At 41.9% G+C, this 12123-nt stretch overlaps 1 protein-coding gene across 9 annotated transcripts in view; it reads left to right on the forward strand.

Moving 5' to 3' along the window:
- Positions 1 to 12123, forward strand: part of Ehmt1 (euchromatic histone lysine methyltransferase 1) — a 172912-nt gene that overhangs the window by 121980 nt on the left and 38809 nt on the right. For all 9 annotated transcript variants that reach the window (XM_052725925.1, XM_052725930.1, XM_052725929.1 and 6 more), the window contains 3 exons: positions 187 to 354; positions 1452 to 1534; positions 2694 to 2800. In XM_052725925.1, the coding sequence (XP_052581885.1) occupies positions 187 to 354; positions 1452 to 1534; positions 2694 to 2800 (358 nt within the window). The remainder of the gene's footprint in view (positions 1 to 186; positions 355 to 1451; positions 1535 to 2693; positions 2801 to 12123) is intronic.

A 12123-nucleotide genomic window follows, 5' to 3' on the forward strand; every position in this document is an offset into this window, starting at 1 on the left:
TCTGCATTTCAGGCAGCTCCCTTGAGACTTGCAGGTAGTGAATGGACTGGGCCATTGACTCTACTCAGAGGCAGCCTGTGTGGGCAGGTTAGAATAGGTCTTGTTTTATGTTTTCATTGGTTTCCATGAGAAAGAGAGGTTTTCAGAATAATGAACCAACATTTCAATAATTTCCTTCTCATGAAGCATTGCTGGAGCCCCAGAGGACGACAAATCGCAGAGCACAGTCCCCCAGGCACAAGAGTGCTTCGATCCTGCAGGGCCAGCTGGGTTCGTGAGGCCAACTTCTGGCCTTTCCCAGGGCCCAGGAAAGGAAACCTTGGAAAGTGCTCTAATCGCTCTGGACTCTGAAAAGTAAGAGCCAGCCTGTTTTTGTTTTTTTTGTTTTTGTTTTTGTTTTTTTGTTGTTTTTTTTCCCCAGAGACAACTCAGGGTCATGTTCTTCCCCAGGGGTTCCTAGTACTTTCCAGCTTTTTGAATAACACTGTTTATCAGAGGATGAGAATATGAGGTGCCAGTCTCAAATGTCTTTCTACTGTCTGGGATAAATTGTTGCAAATGATTATCCGTTCATGCCAAGAGCAAGGGCAGTCTTCGGAGCTCTTGTGGGTGAGCCTCCTGCAGGCTCCTACTATTCCATGAGCTCCTCCGGTCGACCTTGCTGCCTAATCTCTGCCTAGTGTGGGCTAGATCAGGTGACCTCAGGCTATCTGCTAGTCACCACACTGCAGCCTTTGTTGGCTCACAGGTCTGCCTGTGTCCTCTTTCTGGGAACACCTTCCACTCCTTACAGAGGCTTATCAAGGTGACCTCTAAACTTAGTCTGCCTTGGAAGGAAAATGGTCCACTCATGCATACCTAACAGATAAGTCCAGTCCCTCTGTTGGTCTTCCTCATTCTGAATAGCCTCTCACTATTTCTGTCCTAGCCCATCTGATACCCTTAGTTTCTATTCATTGACCAGGCCCCATACTTTTCCTGACCCTCCACTCCTAACCCCTGTTTATGAGTTGATGTAAACTTCATAGCAAACATGTTGGCTCCAGCCCCTTCCTTGCTTCTGGAGGGTAATTAGTGTCACCCCATGACAATTGTCATCACTTGAACTGTACAGGTCCCTCTGGACATTCTGGCTGGCACCTCATATGCCATCTTGAGTATACATGATACTAATGCATGATGACTTCTTGGGGCTCTCTGGCCCTCTACACTGCAGCAACTTGTCTGTACCCTGAGTAGGCTCTATGTCCTGTCTCCAGTGGTATTTAGTGTGCAGCACTTTGAAGACACGAGAAGACAGTTTCTTGGGTTTTTTGTTGTTGTTTTGTTTGTTCTTTTGGTGGGCAGTGCCTCAGGGCTTTGATCATGTTGGCAAATGCTCTCAACATTGTACCTCTTGCCCTGTTTTGGCAGTAAGAGGCTGGTGCTGATTGCTGTTCTGCTTCTTACAGACCCAAGAAGCTTCGCTTCCACCCGAAGCAGCTGTACTTCTCAGCCAGGCAGGGTGAGCTGCAGAAGGTGCTTCTCATGCTAGGTGAGTTGCTATATCTGAGGCCCCAAAAGGAACACAGGGAAGCCTTGTTTATTACCCTTTTTCTCAGGAGCCCCATCTCACTGTCTGATGGTTATAATTATTTGATTCCTCTGATTAGTGAAAGAAAGTGCTCCCTGGCATTTAGCCTGTTGCACAGCACTAGAAATGGTCTCTGTGCATCTGTAGATTTGAGAAAGTAAGTGGTTGAGGGGTTATTAGATAAGCAGAAGTGTACATGCAAGAGAAGCAGCTGCAGCACCCTGGGTCCTGCTGTGACGTGTTGCAGTGAGGAAGCCAGTGCTTCTGTGTTGACAGGAGTAGCGCTGGTGCAGAGTGGCTTGGGGAGTGCGCACATTGTGTGTTCTCCAGCTGTGGAGCTTCTTGGCTCTGCTGTGCCCGAGAGTGTGCTCGTTAGAACTGGCCCAGTCTCCACTTGATTCGTAGTTCTAGGCTTGATCTCTCTGAAGTTCATCTTTAGTTTGAAAAGCATGAATAAAGAGCTCTTTGACTGACAGCAAATCATGAAAGAAGCTAAAGTTTGTCTGAGGGGAAAGGGAAAGGTGGGAGAGTTCATTTAATTAAAAAGTTTTTCTCTTCCTGGACTTCACATAGTATTAAATTGCTTCATTACTTTTTACACGGTATCTTGAGTAAATGTCTAGAAAAATTTTGTTTAACAGTAGGAGCCTAAGGCAGAAGGATTTCAAGTTCAAGGCCAACCTGGCCTACATAGTGAGACCCTGTGTCCCAAAAACTAAAAAATGGAACAAATGTCTGAGTCTGGGGGTTACACTTCTTTCTACTCCCAGGGCATGTCTGTTTTTGGACATGTTTGCCCTTTATCACTGTTTTCATGAGCTTACAAGAGGCTGAGATAGGAGTACCTGAAAACACCAGAATGAGCATGGTAGAACACTCTAATAAACCTGCCTGCCAGGTTTCATGTTGGACTGGTATAGGTTCTCTTGGTCTTGCCAGCACAAGTGGAGCCTGACTTCTACCTGCCAACAGGGCATAGTAATATTGTGGCTCCATCATGGCTCCAGAGCTCACTTTTTATCATGAAGGTATCCATGTCAGCCCTGTTGACCATCCTAATTGTCTCAAAGTGTATTGTGGTTGTATCTGATGTAATTAGTAAAATTGTGTTTGTTTACAGTTGATGGAATTGATCCCAATTTCAAAATGGAGCACCAGAGTAAGCGCTCCCCATTGCATGCTGCTGCAGAGGCTGGCCACGTGGACATCTGCCACATGCTGGTTCAGGTTTGGAAGGATAGCTTTATATAAGTGTCACTAGGTTTCTAGTCACGGCTAAAATATGGCAGTTGTACCTCAAGGCTGCCATAGGAAAATGCCTCCAGCCCTGTGGCTCTTGACCTCTCCTACTGTTTATTCTGACATTTGCCTTTGTGAGAGTACCACACTACTGTGTGGCTGTGTCTCAGCTTGTTTTCTAGTTTTAGTTTAGTCCTGACTTCCCTATTTACTATGGTCTGCTGCAGGTGATGGGGCCTTAGTGAGGCCCAGATCTTTCCCTCTTCTGATCCCAGTGACTGATTACATACCCTTTATTGTTTAAATCATGTTCATAAGTTTCCTTATGAGATGACTGAGTAGTTAAAGGTGCTTGCCAGCAAACCTGACAACCCGAGTTTGACTCCTGGAACTCACGTGGTGGAAGAAGAGAACACAAATTGTCCTCTGACCTTGACATATGTTGTGATGTGCGCATATGTCTCTCCCAATTTAAAAAAATGTAAAAAAATTAAAAAACTATGATCATTTGAGTACTTAAAATTTTAAACTTTTTGACACAGTATAATTGTATATATTTATGGGATACAGAGTGATGTTTCAGTATATAATGTATAATCATTATTTTTTTGTGATTTGAAAATTAAAAGCCTTTCTTAGTTATTTTGAAATAATTCAATTAATTGTGTCAAACCCTGTTACCCTACAGTACTTTATTTTTCTATTTTATTTTATTTTTGTTTTTGTTTTTGTTTTTGTTTTTCGAGACAGGGTTTCTCTGTGTAGCTTTGCGCCTTTCCTGACCCTACAGTACTTTAGAACACTGAAAATATTTTTCCCATCTAGTCACACTCTGGTAACCATTAACCATTCTCTCTATTCCTCTCTACACCTTTTCCCAGCAGCTGGTAACCTCTGTTTTCACTTCTGGCTTCCACATACGAGTGAGAATGTGCAATATTCTATTGTGTTGCTGTAAATGTAGGATCACAGTCTTATTTATGGCAGCTATTATGTTGTGTCTACACACCACACTTTGTTTATTGTCCATTTGTTAGTGGACACTAGGTTTGGTTCAGTGTCATAGCTCCTGTGAACAGGGCTGTTGTAGACTTACGTGTGCAGAGGTCTCTCAGACATAAGTTCCTTTCCTTTGATGTACACCCAGGAGTACACTTTCTGGATCACTTGGTTGCTCTAGCTCTAGAAGTTGAAAACCTCCATACTGTCTTTCGTACTGCCTATTTGGCTGTCAATTCAGGATATAAGCGTTTTTCTTTTTCTATATCTATATAGAATTTGCTATTTATTTATCTTTTTGAATTTATATTCCCTTAATTATTAGTGATGTTGAGCAGTTTTTCATATACTTGTGGTTCTTGTTATATCTTTTTTTGAGAAGTATCTGATACATTAGTCTCTTCACTTGATGCTGGTGACATTTCTAAAGTACTATGTAATTAACTTGCTAGTAATTTGCTCAGAATTTTTGTATCTCTGCACCGGGATAGCTGTTTTCCTGTGCCTTTGATGCTGTGGCCGTTGGTGGTGTCCGGGTTGGTATTGTAGATCTAGTTTAAGGGCGTGTCCTCTCTCCCTCCCCCATTTAAAATACTTTTAGAAATACTGGCATTAATCATTGGAAACTGGGTGAAATTCAATTGTGGAACTGCCCACTCTGGGCCTTTCTTTGTTGGAAGACATTTTCTTTGACTTTACTGCAGTCTGTTGTTATTTATTGGACTTTATAGGCATTTTATTTCTTCATTATTCAATTTTGGTTGGTTTTAAATGTCTAGAAAGTCAATCACTCATTTCTTGCTATCATGTGATTATTCATTATAGTCCATAATGATGCTTTGTGTTTCTGTGATACCAGTTGATGTAGATCTACTTTGTTCTCTGTGCTTTTGTGTGGGTTGTGTGTTCTTTTTCTTTTCTTGCTTAGGTTAACTAAAAAACTTTGTCTTTTAATCTTTTTTTTTTCATTTCTAACATACATTTTATTTGTTTCTCTTCTGATCTTTGTTGTTTCTCTCTCTATTCATTTTGGATTTTGTTCTATTTCCTTAGCATTCTAATCATCATTAGTTTATTTATTTGAGACTTCTATTTTTTGCTATGGTTTATTGCCATAAATATCTTTCTTAGTATTACCTTTGCTCTATTCCATGTTGTATTTTCATTTGTTCTAGAAAGTGTGTGTGTGTGGGTGGGTGGCGCAGAGGTTGACATCAGATGTCTTCCTTAATCAATCTCCACTTTATATAGAGAGATAGGACTCTTATTTAAGCCAAGAGCTTGAAGATTAACCTAGCCTAGCTAGCCACTTGCACCTAGGATGCCTTAGTTCTGTGTCCCAGCTGCTAGTAGTACAGCCAGGAAAGGCTGCCCTGCCCGCTCCACATTTACAAGGATGCTGGAGGTGCAAGCCCTTGTCATCATGTGCGCGTGGGAAGACGCTCCCTTCCACGCTGTCTCCTTTGCTCCCAGTTCTAGGAAATATTGTGGGTTTCTCTTGTTTCTTTATTGACCCATTGCTTGTTTAAGAGAATACTGTTGAATTTCTTTGTATATATGCCATTCCAAAATTCTTTTTTGTTTATTTCCAGTTTTATTTTATTGTGGCCATAGGTGATGTATGCTGTGGTCTTTTGTTTGTTTGTTTGTTTTCTTTTGGTGTGGGGGAGGCTAAAATTGTTTTGGAGCTGGAGAGATGGCTCAGCAGTTAAGAGCACATACCTACTACTCTTTCAGAGGACCCAAGTTCAAATTCCAGAAACCATGTTGCATTGGGGGCAGAGAGGTGTCACAGCCTCCTTAACTCCAGCTCTTCTGTACATACACACAATACCAATAATTAAAAAATAAAATAAACCTTAAAGTATTTATTTAGACTTACTTTTGGTCTCACCTACAGAATTTTCCATGTGCTGTTGTGAAGAATTTACTTTCTATAGCTCTAACGTGAAATGTTCTGTAACTGTCTGGCTTGTTCCTTTGATCTGTATTATAGTTCAATTCCACTGTTTCTTTCTTGATTTTGGTCTGAGTGAGATCATCAAATGAAAATGGTATGAAGGGTTGGGGATTTAGCTCAGTGGTAGAGCGCGTGGCCCTGGGTTCGGTCCTCAGCTCCTCTAAAAAAAAGAAAATGGTATAAAGCCAACAATTACACTGTGTTGGAGTGTTTCTGTCCTTTTAAATGTAATGTTCGTATTATATAATTGGGTTCTCTTGAGTACATATATATTTATAATTGTTATTTCCTCTTATTGAATTGACTACTATGTCATATAGTGACCTTTAAATTTTCCTTTTTAATTGTATTTCATGTGTTTGAGTATTTTGCTTAGATGTATGTCTGTGTACCACATGCGTACTTGGTGACTGGAGGTCAGAAGAGGGCCTTGGATTGCCTGAAACTGGAGTTAGAGACTTTTGTGAGCCACTGTGTAGGTTCTGGGAATTGAACCCAGGTCCTTTAGAAGAGCAGCAAGTGCTCTTAACCACTGAGCCATTTTTCCAGCCCTGGTTGGTTTTTGTTTTACTTAAAATCTGTCTTATCTAAGTATATCAGTTTGCTCTTTCTATGGTACATCTTTTTGTATCCATTCACTAGAACTATGTGTGTTACTGAAATGAGTTTCTTACTGGCAGCAAATCAGATGATTTTATTTTTTTTTTAAATCCATTCAGTCTGTATTTTCTTTTAAATATTTATTTTTTTATTATGTATACAGTGTTCTGCCTGCATGTGTTCTTGCAGGCCAGAAGAGGGCACCAGATCTCATTGCAGGTAGTAATGAACCATCATGTGGTTGCTGGGAATTGAACTCAGAACCTCTGGAAGAACAGTCAGTGCTCTTAACCACTGAGCCATCTCTCCAGTCCCTAGTCTGTATTTTTTTATGTGGGAATTTCTTCTCTTTCCATTTAAGGCTTTTATTGTTAAGGACACAATCCTTTCAGCTTGTTCATTGTTCCTCCTGTTATTATTATATATGCCTTTTTCATCTCTGTATCTTTGTGGTTTGGTGAATCTCTGCGTGGACAGGGTTTGATCCTGTTTTATCTGAGTCCATTTGCATGCTTTCATGATAGTTGCCCCCCTCCTTTTTTTCATTTCTAATATCAGACATTTTATACTTTTCATATATTGCTAGGCTATCTTGAAGTCTGTGTTCCTACTTCATTTCTTGATGATAGCTTTGGGGGTCTGTATCCTCAGCTGTTGGATGTTTGGGTTTTTTTTTTTTTTTTGGTTTTTTTCGAGACAGGGTTTCTCTGTGTAGCTTTGCGCCTTTTCCTGGAATTCGCTTTGGAGACCAGGCTGGCCTCGAACTCACAGAGATCCACCTGCCTCTGCCTCCCGAGTGCTGGGATTAAAGGCGTGCGCCACCACCGCCCGGCAGGGTTTTTATTTTCTTTCAGCGCTCTGCAGACACCATTTGACCCTCACCTGGATGTCTGTTTCTAAGTCTGCTGTGGCATAATTGGGATTCCTTTGTGTGTGTGCTTTAAGATTTTCTCTGGCTGTGTTTTAAGATTCTCACTTTGTCTGGTGCTTTTGATAATATAAGCCTTAAAGACTATTTTGGTTGAAATCTATTTTGGGGTCCTTTGTGGCTTCCTGGTTCTCGTTCATTTTCTCCAAGTTTGTAAGCTTTTCAGTAGTTATTTCTTTGAACAAGTTTTCTGTATTTTTCCCTTTCGCTTATCCTTCTAAACTGTATATGTAATTGTTTCTCTTCATGGCATCCACGTCTCATAGGTCTTTTTGTTCCCGTTTTTATAAATGCCATGCATGTTTATATACTTTGTGTGCTGAGTCCAAGTTCACAGTGGTGTGTGTTTACCTGTGAACTCTCATTATCTCCAAGTTCACAGTCGTGTGTTTTTAACTGTGACCTCTCATTATCTCGTTTGTGCTGTGATTGAGCCTTCCCTGTGCACAGACTGTAGAACTCTGCCCACTAGTACCAGCAGGTGCTGTACTGACATCTCGTCTGTGGTCACTCCTCGTGATGGCCCTAGAGGATCAAGACTCTGGTAGTGGGTCTTTTTCTAGATACCATTCTGAGCTTGATGTATTGACTTCTGCCACTTTATATGTGATGTTTTGCTTATTCCTGAATGCTTCAAAAACTGTCCTATTGCCTCAGTGATCTGAATTCTCACCTTATTATACTTAGGATCATTGTCAACCCTTCAGGTCCACGACCTTTGTTCCTTTCCCATAGGATCTTCAGAAACAGATCCCCTTCTGTCTTAGTTCTCTCCTGTTAGGATTCCTCTACATCAGGGTAGGACTTTGTGGATTGGTTCCTAGCCATGGTCTCTCTGGGGATTATACCTCAGTACTATAGTGTGTTCATTGCTAGTGTTGATTGTCAACTTAAGGGGATCTGGGACTACCTAGGAGACAAGCCTCCATGTATAGCTATAAGGAGTTATTGAGATTAGGTTAGCCTCTGATTATCTTGATTAGGTTAATTGACATGGAAAGACCTACCCTAAAGGAGGACTGCATCATTCTCTGGACTTGGGACCTAGAGTACCTAAACAAGAAGCTACTTGAACACATATTTTCATCACTGTCTTCCTGAGTATGTTTTAAGTTCTTACCGTAGCCTTGATTTCTTCCCTGATGCTAAGTGTACTCTTGAACCAGAATAAACCTTCCTTCCTTATGTTGCTTTTCTCAGGGTATTTTATAACAGCAAGATGAAAAGTACCTGAGACAGTATGTGCTTAGCATGCAAGAGGCCCTAGGTCCACTTCCCAATACCATAAAACAAACCCCTAGAGAAATACATAGATGTATGTATGTGTATAAGTGTCTTAAATGCAGAAGCAGCTCCTTAAGATGTAAGCATTCTGGGTTTTTTTTGTTGTTGTTGTTTATTTTGTTTTTTCAAAACAGGGTTTCTCTGTGTTGTAGCTCTGGCTATCTTGGAATGCGCTCTGTAGACCAGGCAGGCCCCAAACTCACAGAGATCCACCTGCCCCTGCCTCCCAAGTGCTGGGATTGAAGGCGTGCACCACCGCTGCCCGTCTAATGTCTTGGTTTTTTACTTGTTGTTAGAAGGTAGATGCACCATAACTTCTGGATCCAGTCTTACTGTGTCCTCAGAAACAGCTGCCAGCCCAAAGTTGTCTGTCTCTGGCCTCACCACGCTGACAGGCAGTATGGTTCATGGTCATATAATTTTAATTTTTTTTTTTTAAGAATGCTATGTCTGTGAGTATTTTGCCTGCATATATGTCTGTGCACCACATGCATGCCTGGTATCTAGAGGCCAGAAGAGGGTGTCAGATCCTTAGAACTGGAGTTATAGATGTGGTAAACCACCATGTGAGGGTTGGGAATTGAACCTAGGTCTCCTGGAAGAGTCATCACAGTACTCTTAACTACTGGGCCATCTTTCTAGCTCCCTGGGTTCTTTTCTTATTTGTTTTATTAGTTACTTTTCCTGTTACTATGATAAAATATATTGACAAAAGGAACTTAAGGTAAGATTGTGTCTCCTAGCCGGGCAGTGGTGGTGCACACCTTTAATCCCAGCACTCAGGAGGCAGAGCCAGCGGATCTCTGTGAGTTCGAGACCAGTCTTGTCTACAGAACGAGGTCCAGGACAGGCATAACACGGAGAAACCCTGTCTTGGAAAAACAAAACAAAACAAAAAAACAAACAAACAAAAGATTGTGTCTCCTAGAAATGACAGGGAAGCTGCACCCATAACACTCCCACAATATGGCTGCTAAACAAGACTGAAACAGTGACAATGTCTATAGACATGTTAACATGGAAGCAGGAAATCTCATGGGCTCCCACCCCAGGCAAAGAACTAGACAAAGCAGCTAATGACTGCTGAGAAAGGGAGACTTAATCTATCCCAGGGATGGCTCTCTAATTGTTTTTTCCAATACAAAATGATGAGCCATCATGTACACACAAGCAACACCAAGTGGAATCAGCAGGTTGTATTTATATATTTACACATTTATATATGCATGTAACAACAAGAATAAAAGAGGTCATCAATTTGAGATGGAGTGAGGCAGAGCTATAGGAGGGTCTACAGGGAGGGGACATGGGAGGGATTGGGGGAACAAAGGGGAGAAGTGGTATGATTATATTGTAATTAAAAATTAAGAAGCAACTTAATGTAAGAAAACGTTATTTTGACTTATAGTTTGAAGCTACAATTCTTCATGGAGTAGAAGCTTGTAGCGGCAGGACCTTGAGATATCTGATCCTGTTGCATCCATAGTCAAAAATGAATTATTAATGCTTATGCTGAGCTCACTTTCTCCTTTTTATACAATTAGGATCCTAGCCCAGGGAGTAATGCTACCCACAGTGGGCGGGTCTTCTAACCTCAATCAACTTATTTCCAAAGGCTGTTTCCCAGGTGATGCTTGATCTCATCAAACTGACACTTGAGATTACCATCACACTTGGTTTTGAGCCAGGAAACCAGCATCAGTCTGCACAGAGGCCTGTTCAGAGCAGTTTTGATGTTCACCTGCTTCCTACTATGAGGCCTTTCTGTACCTGTGTGCGTATGCATTTCTGTGTATTGCTGATTGTCCATGACTACTGCAGCACAATGATTCCTGTTAGGTGTATTGTTTGGATTTAAAGTGACAGCACCCTGCTTATTCCTTGGGTATTTGGGGCTACAGTATGGGCAACATAAATGGAAGGCATTCTAGCTTTGCAGAAAGTGCTTCTCTGATCTGGAGTTTTCCTCATCCTTTGGTCAGTGCTGTGGATGCCCATGGTCTCAATCCTGGACTGAGAGCATTGATCACAGAAGCACCATTAGGCCTGGCTGCCCTATCTAGTAACGTTAGCCTGTGGGTATCTATCTACTCATTGACAGAGTTCTGTTTCCAGTACTTTGTTCTTTTAAGTAGCATTGTTGTGCTAAGGTTCTGAAGGGTAACTGGGGTTTAATGAGAGACATTCAAACTTTCCCTTTCACACCTTTCAGTGACTTTCCTCTGTCACTGTCCCTCTTAGGGTTGCACCCTTACACACAGAGAGGGCTTTGGAACCCGTGGAAGCAGGTCATGCCAATTTCACAGTGGTTTGCGCACAACACATCCAGGATTCTTTCTATTGGCATTCCTCATGATGGAGGTGTGGTTGTTTTGGTTCTGTTTTTTTCCCACCCTATTTGAAGATCTAATCAGTCATCTGGTGGGCCTTACTTTTGTGCCTCCTGTGGGAGCTCATAAAACCTTCCTAGTGAGATCTGAGGTTGCTTTACACAGCAGGGCTGCACTGGGGGATGTCTTGACCACATGCATGGTCACCAGGTGCCTGGGATGGTCTGCATTTGGCTATGCTGTGGGAAGGTCTTTTGCTCCACCCCTTGGCATCCCTTTAAAGGCCCTTTAGAAGCGACAGAAGGGGCTGGTGGGTTTTGACCCAGGCCCTCCCTAGCTATCCTGTGTTTCTAACTGTCTCTCTCCTCTATACTTTTATCTCTATAGTTCTCACTTCTCCCTCCTCAAGAGTACCCTGGGAGAAAAAGAGGGAGCAAGTCTCCCTCAAATGGCGCTGGAAACAGGAACCAGGGACTTGGCAAAAGGAGGGTAGAGGGCACCTGAGTTCTCCAGAAAGCCGTGGTCCCCACCCCAGAGGTTGGGTTGTAGGGCTGCCTACAAGTTTTGTTCTGTGTGTGTGCTGTGCAGCTTGAGGCCTAGCTCTTCACCTAGCTTGAGTAAGAATTTAGGGATGGGCTATTGTAGGTGCTCTTGAACCTGTCTGTTCTTCACTGTGTGTGTGTGTGTGTGTGTGTGTGTGTGTGTGTGTGTGTGTGTGTGTGTGTGTGTGTGATGGAGGAGCAGAGCTGTGTGTGCTCTGTACAAATAGAAGTTTATCCTTCCTACATAGTGCAGTGCAGCTTTCCCAGAGCTTCTGTATGACCTCCATTCTCTGTACTTTTAGAAGTTATTTAGTTATTTACTTATTAAAATTAGCTGCTGTGGAGTTCTAGCTTTCCTTTACCTTCAGTGATTGGTTTTGTTGTATTTTTTAAGCACTAGACCTTGCCCTTTAAGGTTAGTGTTGAAACCCACCACGTTTTCAGGTTTTTCCTACATGCTTCAGTCTCACTGCTGCTGTGGTCACCTGACCTCTGGCCACTGCTCTGTGAAGCTACAATATTCCTTTTTGGAGCACATCTCTAGACTTCAGCTTTTTTACTGCTGACAGCAAGAATACTATTTTTCCTTTATAGTTGTAAATATTTACTTTGTAAGTCAAGTATTAGCCCTTTGTCCTTAATCTAAGAAGCTGACGGAGAATCCTATG

The sequence above is a fragment of the Peromyscus californicus genome, unplaced genomic scaffold, assembly GCF_007827085.1.
Source record: "Peromyscus californicus insignis strain IS unplaced genomic scaffold, ASM782708v3 Scaffold_7__1_contigs__length_154581171, whole genome shotgun sequence".
NCBI classification, from domain to species: domain Eukaryota; kingdom Metazoa; phylum Chordata; class Mammalia; order Rodentia; family Cricetidae; genus Peromyscus; species Peromyscus californicus.